Source organism: Chiloscyllium plagiosum, unplaced genomic scaffold (genome assembly GCF_037043375.1).
Source record: "Chiloscyllium plagiosum isolate Xiang-an unplaced genomic scaffold, Cpla_swu_hap1 HiC_scaffold_19, whole genome shotgun sequence".
In the NCBI taxonomy this organism is placed as follows: domain Eukaryota; kingdom Metazoa; phylum Chordata; class Chondrichthyes; order Orectolobiformes; family Hemiscylliidae; genus Chiloscyllium; species Chiloscyllium plagiosum.
The window spans coordinates 24388956-24413539 of record NW_028270157.1 but is presented as its reverse complement, the minus strand read 5'-3'; the positions used below and the strand labels follow the sequence as shown (position 1 = coordinate 24413539).

General features: G+C 39.9%; 1 protein-coding gene and 1 long non-coding RNA gene across 10 annotated transcripts in view; one reads left to right on the top strand and one right to left on the bottom strand.

The window, feature by feature from the left end:
* Positions 1-2878: 2878 nt before the first annotated feature.
* The window catches only part of rassf9 (Ras association domain family member 9), a 54560-nt gene continuing 32854 nt past the window's right edge, over positions 2879-24584 (bottom strand). For 5 of the 9 annotated variants that reach the window (XM_043709695.2, XM_087997140.1, XM_043709696.2 and 2 more), the window contains one exon: positions 2879-8411. In XM_043709695.2, the coding sequence (XP_043565630.2) occupies positions 7128-8363 (1236 nt within the window). In that variant the 5' untranslated portion in view covers positions 8364-8411 and the 3' untranslated portion in view covers positions 2879-7127. Of the gene's footprint in view, positions 8412-8582; positions 9620-22919; positions 23006-24584 lie in introns of those variants that run through there. The other 4 variants (XR_015760397.1, XR_015760396.1, XM_087997142.1 and 1 more) reach the window with 4 other exon arrangements.
* LOC122559749 (uncharacterized) overlaps positions 7579-24584 on the top strand; it is a 41698-nt gene continuing 24692 nt past the window's right edge. Inside the window, exon 1 of the long non-coding RNA XR_015760399.1 lies at positions 7579-7706. This is a non-coding gene — a long non-coding RNA (uncharacterized LOC122559749). The remainder of the gene's footprint in view (positions 7707-24584) is intronic.

The following is a 24584-nucleotide window of genomic DNA, read 5'->3' as shown; positions in this document are numbered from 1 at the left end:
AATGGCAAAAAAGGAACAAGTATTACATTGTTGCCCTCAAGATATATTTTGAAATGGAACTAGCATTGCAAGATTTTGTGTATTACAATTATGCATGTTTATTAATGAATGAGAAAGAGAATAAACAAAAGAACAGAATAGTACCAGACCTGAGCACTAAATTAATGATACATATTAATAAGACCAAAGAAGAAAGAACACAGGGTCATTTCAAATGGGAGGCAATTGAAAAGCAGAGAACTTTTAAACGTATTTTAAGCCTTGATTAGGCATTTTTTTTAATATCAGCATTGGGTGTCTTTCCTACAGTGGAAAACAATGCAGCTAAATTGACAATGAAAGCATTGGAGATGCAACATGAATGGCTGTTGTAATCACTCAGCCCATCTCTAATGTGCAAGCTGTTAAATTAGGTATTTGAAAGCATATTTTGTTTAAAGAATAGTTTTGCTGAAAATAATGGTGGCATGGTGGCTCAGTGGTTAGCACTGCTGCCTCACAGCGCCAGGGACCTGGGTTCAATTCCTGCCTCGGGCAACTGTCTGTTTGGAGTTTGCACATTCTCCCTGTATCTGCATGGGTTTCCTCTGGGTGCTCCAGTTTCGTCCCACAGTCCAAAGATGTGCAGGTTAGGTGAATTGGCTATGCTAGATTGTAGTGTTAGGTGCATTAGTCAGGGGTAAATATAGGGGAATGGGTCTGTGTGGGTTGCTCTTCGGAGGGTCGGTGTGGACTTGTTGGGCCGAAGAGCCTGTTTCCACACTGTACTGAATCTAATCTAGATAACATAACTTGCAATCAAATATTAAATTTTTATCAGCAAAAGAAATACTATACTGTAACAGAGAAATTTCAACCTTTGCATTGGAATCTTTAGAAATATGGTCACTTGGGACTCTCACCAATATGACCCTGAATGCTGACTGGAAAACTTCAGTCAGCCTCCCTTAATTGACCTCAAATAAATTGCCAGTGAACCTTATTAGTTTTCTACCTTCTGTAGGCTGATGGATCTTTCGTCCACCAAACCCACTTCTGCAAAATTGGTCTAGGGGTATATATAAGTAATCTCGAAAAAGAATATAAAGAGGAACCAAAGTGGAGAGGCTGAAGGAAATAATTCCAGTATTGTCAAGACAGGTAAAAGCATTGTCACCAACAATGAAGTAATAAATTTTGTTGTTTCTGAAGAGGTTGGAGTACATTTATCTTGGAGGATTGGAAAAGGCTTCAGAGATGGTGAGGGCAAGACCATGGGTGGGTTTGACTATATGAATTTGATAACTGAGTTTTTTTTTAACCAGAAGCCAGTATAAGCCAACAAACACAGTTGTAATGGTTTAACAGGACTCCATATGAATGAAGCAAAAGCAGCAGAGTTTTGAATTAGTTCAAGTTAATGATAAGAAGAATGTGGGATGCCTTTCAGAACTGCGTTGTAATAGTGGAGCCACAGGTAACCAGAAGATAAGTTGCAACAGCAGCAGAGTTGGATCATCATATTAGGGGTCAGGCATTCTGTGGTTGGTGAGGAAATATGATTGGAAGCTCATCTCTGTATCAAATACATCAAGCTTGTGAACAGTTTGGTTCAACTTAGGTAGCTGTTGGGAGAGCAGTGATTTCAGTGGTTAGTGTAGGATTTTATATTGAGAACCAAAGTCAATGGCTTCCTTATATTTAAATTAGAGAAAACGTCCATCCATCCAGTCCCTCACATGGAACAAAGCATAATTTGAGGTGTGACACAAATGAAACATCATGATGCGCAACACTTCATAATTCTAGTTGCGCATTTCCAATTTTGGATGACAATTGAACATTGAAAAATAAGACCAATAAGTTAAATTAACAATCTTATTTTTTGTTTACGTACAAGTTTACTTACAGTCTATATGATAAATAATTGCATGAATCGGTTTTGTGTTAAGGCAATAATAATCAATGATCTCCACATGCAAGATTGAAAATTGTTTGCAATATAAAACAAAAATATTGTTCACTTTCCGTCAGTCATGTTTTTTAATGCAATAGAAAGCTAACCAAAAATATATTCCACATCTTCTGAGTTATTTTGCTTCTAGTTATTACATGCACAACTATAAAAACACCCACATTTTGAAATTGCTGTGCTATGAAGTCCTTTATTAAGTTTCTATGTGACTAAAAATCAATCATTTCACAAATCCCAAATAAATCATATTTTGCGATGACAGAGTCATGGTTTCCACATAATTCTTGATATTGCATTATTGAAATCAATGTGCTTTAAAAAATGTGGGGACAATAAGTGTTTTGTTTATTTTAAAAATATAAACAAGGTTAGAAATTGTTTAAATAAAACAATGAAGCACTTTTTAATTCCAATCAATTCAAAAATATGCTTTGAATTAATGGTTTTGTGATTGATTTTGCCTACAATAAGTCATTGTGCTAATGCACAAAATATGGCAGCCAGTTTGTACGTATGACTCAACAAACAGTAAGTAGATGACCATATTATTAAATTTTTAATTTTAGACATTTAGTTGTGAACAATAATGTTGCAAAAGGAATAAAGTTCAATCAGCAATTTGTTTTCTTCTCAAGTATATTTCCTGGTTATTTCATTTTCTTGTTATGCAGAATTTCTGTGAAACGCAATTTAGAAAGATGTCATGAGTTGGCATAGGCTTTGTGGGCCAAAGAGCCTGTTCCTATCTTGTACTATGCTTTGTTCTTTAGTAGCAGGATAACAAAATGAATCTTTCAATAAGCGATGATTTACTCAGCTGCCATTTCACAGTTTAGAACAAATGGATGTGAACAATCATCTTTCTAATAAAGGTATAAATCAATGAAAGATTATAATAGAACCATTAAATTGTACATTATTGAAAAGACAGTTGATAATCATGCTTTATCTGTTTGAACGCATTTATTTTTGTTTAGTCAACACGATAATTACACAAGAAGTGTACAAAGAAAATCTCAATAAACTGATCACAAAAGTATAAAAGGAAGTAACATTTCCATGAAATGACAGAATACAAAAAGTTTGATTAACTTTTAAAACAAAGTCATACTAATTACAAATTGATTTCTTCACAGGGTGGAACATGAAAACACTCTAAGGAAGCTTTCAAAAAATATATTATTAACATCATTAATGACCTTTCCATTTTATTATCTGTTATCTTACTCTGTTGGCACAGAATGTGAAGCAAGGTGATGAATTTCCTATTACCTTTTCTGCAACATGTCAATGAGCAAATATATTAAGTGCAGGAAGTTGTTAAGATGAACCAGAAATTTGTTAAAGAAACTTTAGGGTTAGGGTAATAAACTTTTGATTTTGAAAAAAGACAATTATCATTTTAAGTTTAATGCACAATAATTTGATCAAAATTCAGGCTTACCCAGCTGTACATTACAGAAAAATTCAAAATTCAAATATGCATTTGAAGTGCAAGTTTCATGTCAACTGGAAGAACAAGCACTAGTAACAAGCTAGTACAATAGACATTCTGGAATTTGCTATAGTTTGTTCTTTATGACATTACTGAAAAACCTATTTGACACGTACAATGCACATTCCATCTCTTTGAAGTCCACTGCATATGAAGCTTATTTAAACCTTATGTTGTCACGTTGGATTTTTGCCATGTTATTCTTGAAAATGATTTATTGACAATCAAGACCAAATAAGTTGAGACATACCAGAACACACTGGCCATCTATGTTAATTGTTGCGCTGAAAATTTTCATAAACCACAATTATTAAGTATGACAAAATTTCATCTCGAGTAGAAAGAGATCATAAAAAAAGAACTCAAGTGTATTGTTGAATATATGATTTATCATGTCCAATGTGGAAACACTCTATAGACTTGACTGTTGCATCACCACTGATTCAATTATTGGCACATCTCATGCACAATTACTTGGAAGTAAACCAGGAGGCCAATGAAAAATAAACAATGCATTCTTCCTATTGTACAATATAGATGGGGAGTAACTTAACAATTCAGTTAATGCAGTTATGAAAACTGGCAACATCTTTAAAATCACATTTACTGTAATTTGCTAGTTTATGCTCTCCTTGCATTTTCTAACACCACACTTACAACATGCTGTTTACTGAAAATAGTTGGTGAAATTAGGTTGTCAAGATAAATGTCAATCAGCCGTTGACAAAGGAGACGTGTGTTGATCTCATTCATAATGTGAGCTCTATATTTTTGACAATTAATAATAAGGTGACTTTTAGTGCAGTAATATCAGTCACAAAGGTTGCTGGTGTAGTTTTTTTGTTAAATTGAGACATGTAAGTGAAGGCCAAACAGTGCAACACTGAAAGCATAAGTATAATGCAAGTAATCTTCATGTGAAGTAAATACAAAATGATCAAGAAACTCAGTAGTCTGGCAGCATCTGTGGAGAGAGAAACAGAGCCAACATTTTGAGTTCAAAGATTCTCCTCTGGAATGGAAGAGGAGTCTTTGGACTCAAAATGTGCACCATTTCTCTCTCCATTTGATGCCATGTCTGCGAAGTGCCTTTGGCATTCTCTGTTTTTATTTCAGACTTCCAGCATCCCTAATATTTTGTTTTTAACCATTATATGATACTGAACTTCAACTTTCAGAGGCTGTAGATTGCAAGTAGTAAGGCAAATGAAACAAATTTCATTTGCTTAATTTGTGTTGTTACCTACATTTTAAGCTAATTCTACAAAACACACCCTTACACATGCACTGAAGGACATTAAATACCTAACTTAGCATGTTGAGCCATCAATCTTTCGACTGAACTCTTAAGTGCCAGGGAACTAGTATCGTTAAACATATCAGAAGATTGATCAACTTCAAACAAACTGTCAGGCTAAGTTCTTGCAGCCAAATATACAGCTGGGGATTTAAACGCAATTAAATAAACTTAGGATAAGATAGCACCTGAAAATGATTGGATTAGCATAGCAACCCATGACTCATTAATGTATTTTAGGAAATCTACTCTCCATTCTTGGTATGGTCTACATGTGACCCAATACCACTGCAGGATGCTTGGTTCTTCATTGTCCTTTAAAATGACCTGGTAAGTCATTGTCAAGAAAGTGGCTCACTACCACTTTCGTTCATAGGCAATTAAGGATGGGAAATAAACGCTGGTTTTTAACAGCAATGCTGACATCTAAAACATATGATCACTTTTATATCAGTATACATAGAAAATCTGAATAATTACTCACAGTTTGGAGAATTCAGTCTTTGACTAATAGAAGCATGGTTCCAAAGTAAAACTGAAAGATTTGACTGCTATTCAATTCAACCCTGGCCAGTGGAGACTAGAACATGATCTCCAAATAAAATGCTGACTTCACTTGCAACACTATCATCCAGATTCACTGCTGCAGTGGCAGTGTTGTTGTCTATCAGTCACAGTCTTGGGTTTATACTCCACCTCAGACAACCTTGCTGACTGGAGCCCGAAAACACTGAAAACTGGTTAGATGTCCAGCAGAGTACTTGAGTTCATTGTGTGGCTGCTCCTCTGCATTCTTGAAAGACTGGTGGGACTCTTTAATGTTGGTTGCAGCTCATCCAGGAAAAGGTACTGTGAAGATAGGTATTCGTAAGGAATGAAACTACTTGAGCCTACAAATTGCTACATACCTAAGACCATAATAGCATACAATGGATATAGTCACAATTGGGACATATTTAAAAATTACTTCTGAAATCAATTAAGACAGAAATCTCTTGTTTCATCTTCAATAGCCTATTAAACATCACGTGGGTGGTATGAGCAAAGGAACGTCTGGTTGACACAATTGCATGATATTTACAGGAAGAAAGGATTTGAGGTAAACTGATTCCAACTGGAGGAAAGCTGTCCTAGTTTCTTACTAGCATGCAGTTTTGCTGACTTTTGCTTTCTGCTCTCAGCTCAATTGGTCCTTTGTGCTCAGGTGGTAAAGATGCAGCAGTTTTACTTTGGATATTAATACTATAAAAATGGAAAATAGCCCCATTTAAACCAATAAAATTATTATTGGTGTGTTATTACATGTTCTACACACTATTTCACTTTCTGATGTGGACATAAAATCCATGTTTGTACAAAAATCCATTGTTCATTTTTATTTTGTTCTGGAAAATCCTGTCAACACATCTTGCAGTCCATACATGTAGTGCAAAACTATTACCTTGTTCCACTTTAATAAATGCCAATTTGTTAAATTGTTCAACAAAATGAGTCTTAGCAACTTATTGTTCATTTTTGGTGCCTAACCAAAAATAAGTCAGCATGTTAATATAAATCGTTTAGTTTATTCTGACTAATATCAGAAAAGGGCTGCAATATTAGTTAGCTGATATATTGTAAAGTATTTTGTACTGTATTAGTGAACTTACATTATCCTCTGAATGTGTTTGCCCAAGATAAAGTGTGTCAGAAGAAACTGTGCAGTTAGGAACGATGTACTGGTTGTAGATTAATCTTCAAACTATTATCATCCTAAACGATCAGAGATTCCCTGATTTGCATTTGCGACATCTTACACAATTAAGAAAAAGTGCGTTCAGAGAGCAATCTTCTCAGTCTGTTGTATGTCAGACGATCTGAATGGGGATAACTGCAGGGGGTTTTATGCACTAACTCTGCAATGGTGTTGGCTAATTACTTTGATAACAGAATGAGTTGTGTTCTTTACATGTGAAACTTTTACTAGCAGTGGATTTCTGTGTTTGTTTTGAACGTAAAAGTGTGGGAAGAATTTGTTCAGGAATTGTCCAGTGTTTAGGAATCTTGTCTAATCTCTGGGGACAGCGGTGTGGAACCAGAAAGCTTGTACTTTATTAACTATACCAAGTTAACAATAGGGTTTCAGAATACTTTCCCAGCAATGATGGTTTCAGAATACTATTAACGGTTTGCAGTTGGACAAGTCTCTCATCCCATCAAGACAGAACGGTACAAATTTCTGGACTGCGTTTAGTTTTAAGTCACATACTCTCGGCATTTCTTCTGAAAAGACGCACCTAATATCTAAAAGATATGCAGGAGCTTTCACGCGTCGTGTCCCAGGAGTATTACTGTCCCTCCTGATGCATTCATGAGGTAACAGAATCTAACCATAGGACAATTCAGAGATAGTTTTGCGGGGTGGGAAACACTCCGACACAGGGCGGTTCGGAGTCCTGGCTGTGGGTGGAGCTGATCCCCGTGTCCGAGTCGGTGTCGTTCACCTCCGAAGAGGCGAAGCCGCTCTCAGGCGGACATTTGACGAGTCCCTCGGCCGAGCCCTGGCACAGCCCGGGCGCTTCACCGCCGCTGTCCTCCGCCACAACCGCCGCCGCCTCCTCGTCGAGGCTCAGGCGCTCCAGCTGCCGGGCGAGGCGCTCGTATTCCTCCGCCTTCTCGCGCAGCTCAGCTTCTTGCTGCTGCAGGCTCTGCTGCACGTCCGCGAGACTCCGACCGAGCTGCTGCGCGCGCCACGCGCTCCTCTCCAACTCGCCCTGCAGCCTGAGGTCGTCGTCGTCGTCGCCGCCGCCCTCCTCCTCCTCCGGCCGCTCGGGGCCGCTGTCGGCGTGCCACAGCTGCTCGAGCTCGAGCTCCTCGCTCAACCTCTGGAGGGTGTCGCGACGTCGCTCGAGCTCCTCCTCGAGCTGGCCAACCGCCTCGCTCCTCTCGATGTACTCCTGGAGCTGCCCGCCCTCCACCAGGTAGGTCTCCTGCACGTAGTTCTGGCCGTCGCTCTGCACCCGCTCCGAGTGCAGGCGGCCCTCGAACCGCTCGATGTCGCCGTCCAGCTCCCGCAGCCGGCTCAGCTGCTGGCGGATGGTGTGGTCCTGCGAGACGATCAGGTGCGCCAGGGTCTCCATGCGCTCCCGGCCCTGCCTCAGCCTCTTCATCTTGGCCAGCTTCCTGAAGGCCTTCCTCACCATCCTCCTCTGCTTGTCCCGCGGCAGGTCCCGCACGGAGCGGGCGGCCGGGCGTCTCTCTGCCGGCTGACCCCCGCCGCCGCCGTTGCTGCTGGGCACCACCTTGGCCTCGGCGCTGCGGAGGCCCGGCAGCGGCAGCCGGGCGTCCCACTTGACCAGGACGAAGCGCACGTTGCGCCGCTCCGGGCCCCAGGCCAGCCAGAGCCTGAGCAGCTTGGTGGCGGGCGGCAGCAGCCTCTCGAAGCCCCTCCACTTCTCGGCCAGGCAGTAATCCCTGGGCGGGGCGTGCAGCAGCCTGGTGTCCCCGGCGTGGGCGAGGTGATCCCGCAGCAACGCTCTCACCACCTGGGCGCAGCTGGTCCTCTTGGTCAGGCCGCACACCACCTTCTCCTCCTGGCATACCCACACCGAGAGTTCGGCACCCTCCGGGGAACCCATCGCCCGGCTTCACACTTAACAGTGGGGTTTGGCGGTGGGGGGTGAGATCTGCAAAAAAAAAACAGCCGCAGACACTTTTGTTAGGAGCCACTCATCAGTGAAAAAAATGTATAACCGAGCCCCATTCCCACCGCTCTCCCAAAACACAAATACAAACCTGAAGCGAGATGAAATCATGTGGAAGCTTTTTTTGAAAAAATAAAGTTTTTAAAAACTCACCAACTCCCTGCAGGATGAAAACTTCCCTCCCCGTCCCAACTCTGCATTGCTCTCTGACGATATTGCCTCTTCAACCCAAACAATATCTTCATTAGCTCCACCTCATCAAGTGATAGATATATTACAGTAGGGTTTCCCCATTAACTTGTTTGCCCCCAGATATCTCCGCAACGTTCGGAATATTTACGTGCTTTTGAAAGTTGAGAAAAAAACAGAACGCCTCAACCTCAAAACAACTTAAGTCTTGCACGTTCCTGTCAGTTGGTAGTTTTTTGCCAGCGCTTGGCTGCTAAGCGTTACAAGTTAGTTAATAGCTTCTTAAAACTGTGTTCGTCTGTAACGCTTTAGACCTACTTTATCAACCAAAGACAAAAAAAATGTTGGTACACCGGTGAAGATCGTTGTTTCTGCACCCAAATCTAAAATGTAACTGTCTTCGTTTAAACTAGTTGTATTTAATTAAAATAGCAATAACACAACAAATACTGTTTGTGAGTATTTTTAAATCTTTTAAACATTTCCATGGTTTATAGTAGTTTAAAATTACTGAAAGTTTCTTTTTTTTAAATACTTCTTGCATTTTAAGATCCCATTCCCAATGTAGTGATGATATTCTATAGGCATGGTAACTGTTAGGTGTGAATTGAATTAATTTAGTTGAGTTGAATTGGCATTATTGTCACATAAACATTGGCAGTGAGCTCTGGTAAGCTATTTACAGATCAACAGTAATAGAAACGTACAGCATGGAAACAGACTATTTGGTCCAACTCGTCCATGCTGAATAGATATTCTACATTAATCTAGCCCCATTTGCCAGCATTTGGACCATACCTTTTTGAGCCCTTCCTGTTCATATATCCATCCAGATGCCTTTTAAATGTTGTAGTTGTACTAGCCTTCACCACCACCTTTGGCAGCTCATTCCATACATGCACTACCCAGTGTGTAAAAAGTTGCCCCCCAGGTGTCTTTTAAATCTTTCCCCTCTCACCTTAAACCTATGCCATTTAATGTTAGACTCCTCTATCGTGGGGAAAAAACCTTGACTATTCACCCTATCCATGTCCTTCATGATTTTATAAACTTATGTTAGGTCACCCCTCAGCGTCTGATCCTTCAGGGTTGATGTGGACTTGTTGGGCCGAAGGGCCTGCTTCCATACTGTAGTGCATTTTATCTAATTGAAAATAGCCCCATTCTATTCAGCCTCTCCCTATAGCTCCACCCTTCACCCTGGCAACATCCTTGTACTTTTCTTCTTAAACATTTCAAGTTTCACAACATCTTCCCTATAGCAGGGAGACTAGAATTGAACACAGTATTCCAAGAGCAGCCTAACCAGAGTCCTGTACAGCCGCAACATGACCTCCCAATTCCTATACTCTGCACTGACCAATAAAGGCAAGTGTACAAAACGCCGTCTTCACTTCCTTGTCTATCTGCGACACCACTTTTATGAACCTGGACTTCAAACGTCTCTTTGTTTGGCAATACTCCCCAGATTCTGGATTAGTGGTGCTGGAAAAGCACAGCAGTTTATCTAATACTCCCCAGGACCTTACCATTAAGTGTATAAGTTCTGCCTGATTTGCCCTACTAAAAAGCAGCACCCATTTATCTAAATTAAACTCCATCTGATACTCCTTGGCCCATTTGATTCAGGTCCCAGTATAGTCTGAGATAATCATCTTAGCTGTCCACTACACCACCAACTTTGGTGTAATCTGCAAACTTACTAACCATTCCTCCTATATTCATAAATACAAATCAATCATAAAAATGTCAAGAGCAAATGACCCATCACCAATCCTTGCGAGACACCACTGGTCACAGGCTTCCAGTCCAAAAAAACCCTTCATGACCACCCTCTCTCCTTTACTCAAGGGTCAAGCATTCAAACTGTACAGGATCAATTTTAGCATAGGCTACTGGATACACTAAGAACAGAAATGCTTTAAAGGTTTCTTTTCCTCCGACACTATGGAGTTATATTTACCAATTAAAATTACAGAAATCCCTGGCCGAGTATTCTTTTTTATTTCCATTTTCACTATTTTAGTTGTCTCTAAAAAAATAATCTGGAATTTAATATTCCTTGAATTAGATTACTTGGCCCAACATTGACAGCCATGTCTTCAGCCACTGAGGTTCTAAACTCTGGAATACTCTTACCAAACATCTCCACTTTCCCAACTCTTTCAAGTTATAGGTTAAATTTGTTAATTTCATCTTTGTTCATCTGTCCTAAATTCTCATTTAGCTTTGTCCATTTCTGCTTTATGGCACACCTTAAAGGTACAATTTAAATGCAAACTATTGCTTTCCATAGATTCAGCAAGATTCATAGAATGGTTGGTTTCATGGAATCCTTACAGCGTGAAAGCAGGTCATTCGGCCTATCGAGCCCACACTGACCTTTTAAGAGCATCCCACCCAGATCCATTCCCTACTCTGTATTTCCAACATTCCGCACGGCTAACCCACCTAGCCTGCACACTATGATCAATTTAGCTTGACCAATCCACCTAACCTGCACATCTTTGGACTTTGGGAGGAAACCAGAGAACCCGACGGAAACCTGCATGGACACGGGAGGATATGCAAACTCCACAGAGGCAGTCACCTGAGGCTGGAATCGAACACTGATCTTTGGAGCTGTGACGCAGCAGTGCTAACCACTGAGCTTGTGTACACAACTGAATTATTTGACTATGTGATTGTCACAGTCAAACCTTCAGAGAAACAACTAATTCAAATATAAATGTCCAACCAATGTCTTTGTCATTGCCAGTCCCTATTTTCTCTAGAATTTAAAAAATGATTTGATCTAATTCTAAATTGAATGAAGGAGCACAGTTTGGGGGTGGGGAAACTGAATGTGTCCTGGAAGTGTGGGATCTCCTTCCTAAGGAACACCTACAGTTTTACTTGGAGCAGGTGAAAGTATAATGTTTACATAAGCAAGGTGGCCAGGATGGCATTAACTAATAAAGTTCAATTATTAACTTTATGCATAGTGAGCAGGATGCTGGAAAGATGCAGATCTAGAGGTCCATGAGGGGCACTAATGAGTCCTCTCCACCTGGAAATCTCCAGACTTGCACGATGTTCTCAAAGTTTTGTGACTGGTGCTTCTTTTCAATACATCACTCATCTTATAAACATTGTTCATTGTATTCAGAGATTTAGGATGGTGGCCCACCTACATGATTTTCCTACCCTTATATACTGGGCATCCAAGATAGTCAATATTGGTTTCTGTTCCCATAAAGATATTAGAATCAACTGACCTTCGTTGTAATTATGGATTTGCTAATGGGGTTAACAGCATAGATCAACGGCACATTGCTGGGACAAACTCCTTGAAATTACTACTCATGGCACTGTCAGAGTACTTTCAGTACCTGAAGAGTTGGAATATAAAAGGATGTTTTTCACTACCTTCTCAAGTGGACTATGACTGGACAATAAATGCTCATAAAACCTGCCAAGAGATAAGTTTTTGTTTCAGATTTTAAAGAGAATATGGCATTGAAATTGAGGATCAACCATATAATTTGGATGGCAGAGCAGGCTCAAAGGGCCAAATGGCCCATTTCTGCTCCCAGTTTCTATGTTTCTATATCAAAAGAATTAAAGTAAGGATTTTTGCTTGAGAGTGGAGTAGAACTTCAAGGTGTGCATGCCTGGAAGAGTTGTGACAGTGAGTTAACTACTATATAAAAACCAAAATAACTGAATGCTGTAAATCAGAAACAAAAACAGAATTGCTGAAAAAGCTCAGCAGGTCTGGCAGCATCTATGGAAAGAAATCAGAGTTAGCGTTTCTGGTTGAGCGAGTGACCCGAAACTTTCTGAGGAAGGTCACTCAACCTGAAATGTTAAATCTGATTTCTCTCCACAGGTGCTGCCTGACCTGCTGAGCTTTTCCAGCAATTTCAGTTTTTGTTTCTGATTTACAGCATCCACAGTTCTTTCAGTTTTTAATTGAGGAATTTTGTTTCGCTGCTTGAAAGTGGATTAAAATGTGTCCTCAGCAGTGTTTTAATTGACAAACATGAACCCAAAAAGTAACATCTCGCAATGAACCCTGAAACCCATTAAATTGCTTCCTTTTTCCCCATACCTAACATTTCGAACATGATGTGCATATCTTGCATTGATCTTTCTCTACACCTGTGCAGTTTAAAACTCTGACCTAGGTTGCTGAATAGAAAAAGAGTTTACTACAGTTATATTCAGAGGTGATTATGCTGACTGCCTTTTTGGATAGTTCAACATCTCAATTCTACTTAAAGTAACTTTTTTGTGATGCAAGATCTCACAAAATATAAAGTGGTGACATTATGCCAATGTGGATATAAGAAAGTCAATCTTTTTAAATCATTCAATGGGACATGACATTTCTAATTGGGTCAGCATTTCTTAATCATCCCTAATTGCCCTTGAGAAGGTGTTACTGCTGTCGTCCATATGCTGTGGGGATCCCACAATGCCTTTAAAGAGGAAATTCACCAAGCAACACTGAAGGAAAGGCAACATATTTCCAAGTCAGGATGGTAAGTGGTTTGGATGGAAACTTGCAGGCAATGGTTTTTCCATGTTTCTGCAGCCTCGTAAGTAGAATGAAAATGTGTCCTCAGTGCTTTAATTGATAAACATGAATCCGACAAGTAACAGGCTACATCTGGCAATAAACCCTGAAACCAAGTCTGAAAGATGACTTCAGAAAAAGGGAAGGAGAATGAACAGCATCGATGGCATCAGGATAAATACCTGAGGAGTGTGGCCTGGACTAAGTTCAGTCTGAGTTTTAACAGCAGCAGCAACAAAGCAAAGGAGAGCGGATCTGGGGATAAATAGTGCCAACAGGAGAAATACCTGAACAGCATGGTCAGAGCAAACATGGAGCTGAACCCAAGGATAGAACTATGGAGATGATGTCATCACTCAAAATGAGAGAGCTAGGCTGCTTGGGAATGAGGTTTGCAGACTGAGTAGTGTCTGGAGAAAGGTAAAGTACTTAATTTCCTGTAGTTTGCCAGGAATAAAGAGTGGGAATGAGAGACCTGACTTTGGTGATTAGTGGGTAAAAATGTGTAATCAGTTCCTGGATTAATGTCTGTAATTGATGAGGTTGATTTTGTTGATAAGGTTCAAAATAGCCGGAGAACTTAGCTCCATGGAATGCTTCTCTTGCAATATGTGGGAAATCAGGGACACTTCCAGTGTCTGTGGTGTCTATGTATGCAGGAAGCATATCCAGCTGCTGCATGGAGCGCCTGGAGCTGCGGATGAACTTGCTATGGAGAATGTTGTGGACAGGGCATTTGGTGAGCAGGTCACACCACCAATCGGGGCTACTTAGAGATGAGTTGGGGGACCACCAGGAAGACCAGTAAATGTGGGCAGGCAGTGCAGGAATCCCCTGCAGCGTCCCCCTCCCAAACAGGCGTACAGTTAAGGGAAAGTAGCAGCAAAAGCCAGATCTGTGGCATCACAACTGTCAGTGTTGTACAGCGCAGAGGGCAACATGCAGGTGAGAAGTAGTGATAGAGGACTCTATAGTCAGGGATATAGATGTTTCTGTGGCTGCAGGCAAGTATTCAGGATGATGTGTTGTCTCCCTGGTGCCAGGGTCAAGGATGTCACCAAGCAAGCACAGGATATTCTGAAGGGGCAGGGTAAGCATCCAGAGATTGTCATCCATATTTGTACTAACAACACAGGCACAAAGGGAAATGAGGTCCTGCAAAGGGCCTTCAGGCAATTAGGTAATTTTGAAAAGAAGACCCTGTCGGGTTGTAATCTCGGGATTACATCCTGTGTCACGTTAGTGAGGATAGGAAGAAGAAGATAGTATAGCTAAATACATGGCCAGAGAGCTGGTGTAGGAGGAAGGGCTTCAGGTATGTGAATCATTGGGATATCTTCTGGGGCAGATAGCACCTGTACAAGGAGGAAGGTTGCACCTAAACTGGAGCGACACCAATATAGATGTTTCTGTGGCTGCAGGCAAGTATTCAGGATGATGTGTTGTCTCCCTGGTGCCAGGGTCAAGGATGTCACCAAGCAAGCACAGGAGGTTTGCTATTGTCACACAGGAGGATTGCAACTATTCTGGTAGGGCTGCAGGAGATGCAGGAACCAGAGGAATAAGTCAGCAAGTAAAGTAACTAAGGTCAGTAAGACTATAAGGAAGAACAGACAGGGAGAGATAATAGCAGGAATGGCAGTCTGAGATGTATTTGTTTTAATGAGCGTAGTGTAACAGGTTAGGCAGATGAGCTTAGAACTTGAATCAATTCATGTAACATAACTATTGCAGAGACCTGTTTGTCAAAGGCACAAGACAGGCAGCTTAACACTCTGGTATGTAGATGTTCAAGATGAGATAGAGAGGGATGTAAAAGAGGTGGGGGAATTATGTTACTGATTAGGGAAAACAGCACAGCTTTATGAGGGAGGGGTGGAGAGGGCTTATCCAGCAAGGCCATATGTGTACAGCTCAAGAATAGGAAAGGGGCAATCATTTTGATGGAATTATACTATACGCCTCCCAACAACCAACAGAGGAGCAGAGATTTGTACAGATTACGGAAAAGAGTAAAACCATCAGGTTGTGGTGGGTGATTTTAACTTCCCTGACATTGACTGGGACTGGCTTGGTACCAGGGACTTGAATGGACTGGGGAAAATTGTTACGTGTGTCCAGGACAGTTTTAAAAAAAAATGTAAATTATCTAACAAAGTAAGGGGCCACACTAGACCTGATATTGGAGAATTAGCCCAGCTAGGTGATCAAAGTATCAGTGGGGGAGTATTTTTTTGGGAACAGTGACCATAATTCTCGTAAGCTTTGTTATGGATAAAAATAAGAGTGATTATCAGGTGAAAGTACTAAATTGAGGGAAGGCTAACTAAGACAATTTTAGGCCGGGACTGGGGAATGTAGATCGGCGACACTGTTTGAGGGTAAATCTGCATCTGGGAATCTTTTAAAGGCTAGTTGATAATGTTCTGAATCAGCATGTTCCTGTGAAAATGAAAGATTAGGATGGCAAGATTCAGGAAACTTGGATGACAAGAGAAATTGAGAACTAAGTCAAAAAATGGCATACATAAAGTTTAGGAAACTGAAAACAGACAGAGCCCTCAAAAATACAATGGTAGCCGGAAAGAACTCAAACAAGGAATTAAGAGGGCTAAAATGGGCCATGAAATGTCTTTGGCAAGCAGGATTAAGAAAAATCCCAAGGTGGTTTATATGTATATCAGGAGCTAGAAGGTAGCTAGGGAAAGAATTGATAATCTCAAGGATAAAGGAGGGAATTTATTCGTGCAGCCAGCAGACTTTGGTGAGGTCCTTAACAAATACTCTGCAGCAATATTCACAAAACAGAAGGACATGGTGGATGGTGACTTTCGGGAAGGGTATGTTGATATTCTAGGGTATGTCATTATAAAATTAAAAGAGGTGTTGGGTATTTTGAAAAGGATTAAGATAGACAAGTCCCCAGGAGTTGTTAGGATCTATTGCAGAATGTTGAGGGAGGCAGGTAAGGATTGCTGGGGCCTTGTATGAAATCCTTGTATCCTCTTTAATCACAGGAAAGGTCCCAGATGACTACAGAATAGTCAATGCTGTTCCTTTGTTTAAGAAGGACAATAAGGATCACCTGGGAAATTACAGGTTGGTGAACCTTACATCAGTGGTAGGGAAATTATTGGAGAAGATTCTTGGAGGTAGAATTTACTCACATTTGGAAAAGAATGGAATTAGCAATCGGTAGCATGGCTTTGAGCAGGTAAAGTCATGGATCTAAGGATTTTGAGAAAGTGACGAAAATAATTGACTAGGGAAGGGCAGTGGATGTTATTGACACAGACTTTAATACGGCATTTGACAAGGTACCTGATGGCAGGCTGATATAAAAACTGAAGTCACATGGGATCCGCAGCAAGCTGGTAAGATGGATACAGAACTGGCTTTGTTATAGAAAACAGACTAGTGGTAGAAGAGTGTTTTCCTGACTGGAGATCTGTGATGAGTGGTGTTCGGCAGGGATCAGTGCTGGGACCCTTGCTGTTTGTAATATATATCAACGATTTGGAGGAGAATGTAGTTGGCATGATTAGCAATTTGCAGATGACACAGCGATTGGAGAAGCTGTGAAAAGAAGGAATATTGCCAGAGGATACAACAGGATATAGTTAGGCTGGAAATTTGGGCAAAGAAGTGGCAAATGTATTTTAATGTGGACAAATGTGAGGTGATGTATTTCCCCAAGAAGGATGTATACACTAAATGACAGAACCCTGAGTAGCATCAGCATGCAGAGGGATCAAGATGCACAGATCCATAGGTCCCTGAAAGTGGCAAAACAATAAGTTAAGATGGTCAAGAAGGAATATGGAATATTAGACTTCATCAGTAGGTGCATAGAGTAGAAAAATTGGCAAGTCATGGTGCAGCTGTAGAGAACTTTAGTTAGTTTGGAATACTGTGCATAGTTCTAGTCGTCACACTACCAGAAGGATGTGGAAGCTTTGGAAAGGGTACAGAAATGGTTTACCAGGATATTGCCTGGTTTGGAGGAGAGATTGAACCAACATAGTTTGTTTTCATTTGAATGTCAAAGAGTAGGGGATGACCTGGTAGAAGTTTACAAAATTATGAAAGGTATGGATAGCTGGAGTCTTTTTCCCAGGGTTGAAATGTCAATTACTGGAGGGCATAGATTTAAAGTAAGGTTTAAAGGTGATGTGAAAGGCAAGTTGTTTTTACACAGAGAGTGTTAAGTGCCTGGAATGTGTTGCCAGAAGAGGTGGTGGCAGCGGATACAATAACAATGTTTAAGAGACATTTTGATAGATATATGAATAGGCAGGGATTAGAGGGATATGGACCACTTGGAGGCAAAATGTCTTTAGAAAGGCATCATGTGTCATGCAGTCTTGGTGGGCTGAGAAACCTGTTTCCGTGCTGTATTGTTCTTGTCCTTGGTAGTAGTTTGGAAGGTGCTGTCTAAGCAGCCTTAGTGAAGTTCTACAGTGCATCTTGTAGATGGTATATACTGCTCCTGCTGAGTGTTGGTGGTGGAAGAGGTGGACATAGTGCCAATAAAGCTGGCTGCTTTGTCCTGGATGGTGTGAAGCTTCTGGAATGTTGTTGGAACAACACTCATCCGGACAAATGGGGAGTATTTCAACACACTCCTGACTTGTGTCATACAGATGGTGGACAGGCTTTGGGTAGTCAGGAGATGAGTTACTCGCTGCAGGATTCCTAACCTCTCATCTGCTCTTGCATCCACTCTACTTATATGGCTGATCCAGTTCAGTTTCTCATTAATGGCATCTACCAGGATGTTAATACTGGGAGTTCAGTGACGGTAATGCAATTAAATGTCAATGGGCAATGGTTAGATTCTCTTGTTGGGCACTGCCAGGCACTTGTGTGGCATGAATGGTAGTTGTTCAGGTTCTGCTACATTTGCACATGGACTGCTTCGTTATCATGACTGGTGCTGAATATTATGCAATCATCAGTGAACGTTCATGTTTCTGAGCCTATGATGGAAAGATGGTCATTGTTGAAGCAGCTATAGATGGTTGAGCCTAGGGCACAGCCCTGACAAACACCTGCAGGAGTGTCCTAGAATGGAGATGACTGATCAACAACCACAAGCATCTTCCTTTGCGCGAGATATGGTTCCAACCAATGGAGTCCTTTCCCCTCAATTCCCACCGACTCCAGTTTTGCTGGGGCTTCTCAATGCCCACTTGTTTAAATGTGACCTTGACATCATTATGAATATTTGTTCCACAAAATGTACAATCAGAATTTCAGGTTATTTTATATGGTGAATCACAAAACAATTCATTATACTGTATGGTATATCATCGTTTAAATATGCATAAATATCTGTTAAAAATGTGCCTACCTGACTTATAATTATAGACTTTGCTTTGCTGTGATGAATGCAATATATTTTACAAAGCATGTTGTTTAACATTCCATACTACATCCTTCAGGTAAATTAATGTGTTCGTTTGGGGTTTCAGCATACAGATTTAACCTTTCCCTTTGAAACTTAGATAAAACATACTAGGGTACTTAGAAATGTTTTAAAAATCTGATGATTATTTATGAATATATTTACTTTGATAGATTAAGCCTTGAAGAAAAATGCATTCCCAGTATTTTCAGCATTTACTATGGAGTTTTTTATTACTTATTAAATGCAATCCTGATTTGGATAAGTACATTCCAAACCTTCAAAATTACTTTTCGACAGATTAGATTAGAACAATGGATCTTAGAAAATTGAGAATGCCATGTTATTATTTGAATGGATCTATAAATAAAAATGACAGTTTGCAATGTGCTGCTATGTTTGACCTTAGCTCTTAACATGAATGTTAAAATTAGTGGAAGGAAATGAGATGAAGGTTTTGAAATCTATTTGTTGAGTTTAACTTTACAGCTCAAAGAAAATGTGTTTACTTATTTGCTTCAAAGTTTGTTTTACAAGTAACCTGAAGTGACGAATGAAATTCTAAGCTGATTTTGTGTCGGGCATCAAGTTATTAAATGGATAAAATTAAAAGAAGAATGTATGCTCTTCAAGAGAGCACTCCAACAGCTTATTACTCATTACTTTCATGCTAGCTATGCGTGTGATGGAGTAGAAGACTGAGATAGAATTGGAAATACAACTTTGTTATCAATAACATCACTCAGGTACTTTGATCTCAAAGGAATGGATTATTTAGACTGTTAAGACTGTATAATGAATTAATAAATTCACATTTAAAATATTGTCTTACTTTGGTCAACCTACCTTCAAAAGTATATTGGTATATTGGAGAGAGATAAAAAGAAAGAACAATTTCACAACCTGAAGGTTTAACTCTAGAACAGAAGCTCCAAGAAACCAGTTTGCATTCCATTTATATGAATAATACAGAGAAGATTAGATGCAGGTATTTTACAATAGTCAGATGTAGGTAATTTTGATAATTTAGTAATATGTTACAGGAACATATTCGTATAAAATTAATAAACTTGAAAAAAATGCAAAATTGATTTGTCCCTTTGAGCATGTTGCACCACTTAATAAGATCATGGCTGCACTCGTCATGACCCCTTAATTTTCCTATCTTCTCTATCATCTTTCATTCCCTTGCTTGAGAAGAATTTATCTAACTCTACCTTAAAAATATTCAACGATGCTGCCTCCATCACTCTGGGGAAGAAAGTTTCAAAGACTCTTAATCCTCCAAGAGAAAAGCATTCTGTTCAACTGCGTTAGATGGTTTACCCCTTATTTATAAACTGTTCCCTCGTTCTAGGTTCCCTGATAAAGGAAATATTCTTTCTACATCCACTATGTCAAATCCCCTCAAAATACTGTTTCAATATGTCTACCTTTCATTCTTCTAAACTTCCAAATTGTCAACCCTTACTCATAACTGAGCTTCCCCATTCCAGGTATCAGTCATGTGAACCTTCGCTGACCTACCTCTGATGTATATACATATTTTCTTAAAGAAGGAGACCAAAACTGTGCACAGTAGTCCACATGTAACCTCACCAATACAGTACCCAACCATAACAAAGCATCTCAATTTTAAATTCCACTTCACTCTTAATGAGCAACAAAATTTAATTTGTTAAACCAGAATCAGAAATATAAGATATTGTTCACAGAGTTGCAGATGTGCAGAATAAGCCAGTGTTGCTCTTGTCAAGTTACATGTGAATAATGATCAAACTGGTAGATTAGCCTCAACGGGCTGATTGGTCCAATGTTCTTCTGTTCTTATTCCTGTGTTAAGACCATTAGATCATAACACATAAGAGCAGAATTAGGTCATTTCGCCCATCAAGTCTGCTCTACCCTTTAATCATGACTAATAAGTTTTTCAACTCCATTCTTCTGCCTTCTCATAATCTTTGATTCCCTTACCAATCAAGAACCTCTGCTCTTCTTAAATGCATTAAGTAACTTGGCCTCCACAGTATCTGTGGCAGTAAATTCCTCAGATTAACCATTGTCCAGCTGAAGAATTTCTTCCTCATCTCAATTCCAAAGGTCATCCCTAAACTCTGAGGCTATGCCCTCAGGTCCGAGTCTTTTCTACTAGTGGAAACATCTTTCTCCACCTCCACTGTATCCAGGTCTCCTACTATTGTGTAAGTTTCAATCATATCCACCCTCATCTTCCAAACCCCATCGAGTGCAGACCCAGAGTGCTTAACTGTTCCTCATAGGACAAGCCTTTCATCCACAGGATCATTCTTGTAAACCTCTGGATCCCTTCCAACTCCAGCACATCCTTCCTTAGATATGTAGCCCAAGACTGCTCGCGATATTCCAAATGCAATCTGACCAGAGCCTTATACAGCCCCAGCAGTACATCTCTACTGTTCATTCTAGCCCTTGTAAAATGAATGCTTACACTGCATTTGCCTTCGTAACTGACAATTGAACCTGCATGTTAATCTTAAAAGACTCCTGAACTAAGACTTCAGATTTCCAAAGCCTTTCTCCATTTAGAAAATGGTCTACACCATATAGTCCCTACCAAATTGCATAACCTCATACTTTCCTACATTGTGTTCCATCTACTGCTACTTTTCCCACTCTATCCTGTCCAAGTCCTTGCGTAGCCTCCCTTTTTCCTCAACACTACCTATGCCTCCACCTAACATTGTATTGTCTGTAAATTTAGCAACAATGTTCCTTTGTTCAGTTTATTTATATATAACATGAATAGTTGTAGTCCCAAGATGGACCTCTTTGGAACTCCACTCGTGACCAACTACCATTCTGAGAAAAAAACCCTTATCCTTACTCTCTGCCTTCTGCCACTTAGCCAGTCCTCTATCCATGCCAGTAACTTGTCCAAAACACTATTGGCTCTTATCTTATTTAGCAGCTTTCTCAACTGTCAAAAGTCTTCTAGAAATCCAAATTGATCATATCCACTGGCTTTCCTTTGTCTAACTTGCTTGTTACCACCTCAAAATAATCCTAACAGATTTATCAGTAACCTCTCCAAGAGAAACCTGGTGTAAATATGTAAATAAAGTTTCAGCTTCCTTACTATTTTCCTGTCAAAGTGAAGTGGTTTCAATTTGCAATGATGAAAAAGAGATATTACATTTCACATGGACCCTGATCTGAGTTCCAAGTTCACACAAACCAAGTGATGCAAGGTTCAATGAGATGCCTTCTCACATTATTTGAATGCGAGTAGGAACTAAAGAAATAGGAGCATGAATAGACAATGTGACCCTTGGAACTTGTTCTATCATTTAATAAGACCTTACAGATCTGATTGCGGCTCTAACTCTAATATCCTATCTTTTCACACAAGCACACACACCCACCCAATTACCTTTGACTCCCTGTTGGATGAAATATTTCTCTCGTTCAACCTTGAATATGATCAATGATTTGGCCTACACTTCTCACTTTGAAAGAAGAAATCCTTTTATTAAAGAAAAGATGATTATGAAACTATTAAGCTTGGTTCTAAATTCCCCTATTAGGGAAATGTCCTCTCAGCATCTGAACTGTTAATTCCCCTCAGAATCTTATATGCTTCAATAAGATCATCTTTCATTCTTCCGAATTTCAATGAATATAGGCGTGACTTGCTCAACCTTTCATCATAAGATAACCTCTTCATTTAGTAATAAATCGAGAGAACTTTTCCTGAATTGTGGTTCAATGAAATTAAGTAAGGAGATACAATTGTCTCACCAATACCCTTTACAGGTTAAAAAGTTGAAATAACTGCAGAGACCAGTACCCCATCACTAAGTCACACTTTATTTACATGTGCACAGTACGTGGACTCTGAGCAGCTAGCACAAAGCCAATCCCTAGACTGATGAGACCTTCTGAATCTCTTGTTTATATCTGCCAGCAAGGGCTCCCTGATTGGGGTTGTTAACCTGGGCCAATCCACCTGGGCATGGTTCCAATTACTACAAAAGGCTTCCTAATTTTTATACTCCTTTCACCTAGCAATAAAGGCCAAAATTCCATTTTACTTCCCAACTACTTTCTAACCTGAATATTAATGTTTTAATGATTCATGTACAAGAACCCGTTAGACTCCTTTATTGTGCACCATTTGGCAGTGTCTTTCCATTTAAATATCCCACTTTGCTAGTCTTCCAACTGAAGTGGATAACCTAATATTTTCTCATATTATACTTCATCTGCCAATGTCTTCCCACTTATGTTTCTTCAATCATTCGTGGGTTATGGGTGTCACTGGCCAAGCCAGCATTTATTACCCATTGTTAATTACCTAGAGTACAGTGAAGTGTCAACCACTTTGCTGTGCGTCTGGAGTCACATGTAGGCCAGACCAGGTAAGGATGGCAATTTTCTTCCCTAAAAGACATTAATGAAACAGATGGGTTTTTCCCTGACAATCATTAACAGTCATCACTACACAACATGGTCATCATTAGACTCCTAATTCCAAATATTTATTGGATTCAAATTCCACCAGCTGCCATGGCAGGATTTGAAACTGGCTCCCAGAATCTCTAGATTAATAGTCTATCGATAATATCACTAGGCCATTGTATTAATCCTGTCCTTATTCCTTTGTAGATTCCATGTGTGTTCTCCTTTTCTATCCATCTTTGTATTGTAAGCAAAATTGGGAGAATCTAAGGTGGTGTAATGGTAATATCACCAAACTAGTAATCCAGAAGCTGTGGCTAATACTCTGTGGATATGGAATTATGGCAGCTGATGGAATCTAAATTCAATTAATAATTTGAATTGAAAGCTTGTCATTGAAAGGCTGACCACAAAACTATCGCTGTGTGTTTTTAAAAATCATATGCTTCATTAATGTCCTTTAGAGGTGGAAATCTGCCAACATTTCTTGATCTGGCCACATGCTAGTCTAGACCCACACACAGCAAAATGATTGACTCTTAACTGCTCTCTAAATGGCCCAGCAAAGCACTTTGTTCAAATACATTTAGGGATGGGCAATGAATTCTGGCTTTGCCAATAGTGCCCACATTCTATTAAAGAATGATGGAAAGAAGGCTATAATATACTAGGACTTGGGTCATAGTTTAAAAATAAGGGATCGTCCATTTAGAGCAGAAATGAGGAAACATTTATTCTGTCAGAGGATTGAGTGTGTTTGGATTTGCCCTCTCCAAAAGGCAGTGGATGCAGAATCTTTAAATATTTTTACGGAAGAGGTTGATAGATTTCTTATTCCCTTGGTAATTAAAAATCTATCAGGGATGAGCAATATCAGAAGCTAGAGTTGGCGTTAATAATCAACTCAGTCATGATTTTACAGAATGGCAGAGCAGGCTTGAAGGGCTAAGTGGCCTACTCTTGCCACTTATTTATGTGTATGTTCAAGTCCTTTATCCAAGTTATTAAAATAGATTGTGAATAGTTGAAGCCCCAGCACTACATCACTCCACTATCTGGCTCACTATTTCTTGTTAGCCATCCCTCTGTCCATGCGAATTACCCACAACACAGTGAGCTGTGGGTCTTTATCAAATGCTTTTAGAAATCCAAATGTGGCACATCTGCATATTACTCTTTATCTGCCAGTGCATTTTCCATTTACAATCTCAAAGAACTCTCATAAATTCATTAGACATTATTTTCCATTCATAATATCAGACTGGCTTTGCTGAGTTGCATTATGATTTTCTAAATGTTCTGCTTAAAAAAAAAATATTTTGTGGGATGTGGGCATTGCTGGCTGGCCAGCATTTATTGCCTGTCCCTAGTTGCCCTTGGGAAGATGTGGTAAGCTGCCTTCTTGAAACACTGCAGTCCACCTGCTGTGGATTGATCCACAATGAAATTATGGAGGGAATTCCAGGACTCTGACCTAGGTGAAGGAACCACGATATATTTCCAAATGTGAGTGGCTTGGAGGGGATTTTGGTAGTATCTGCTGCCCTTGTTCTAGACGGAC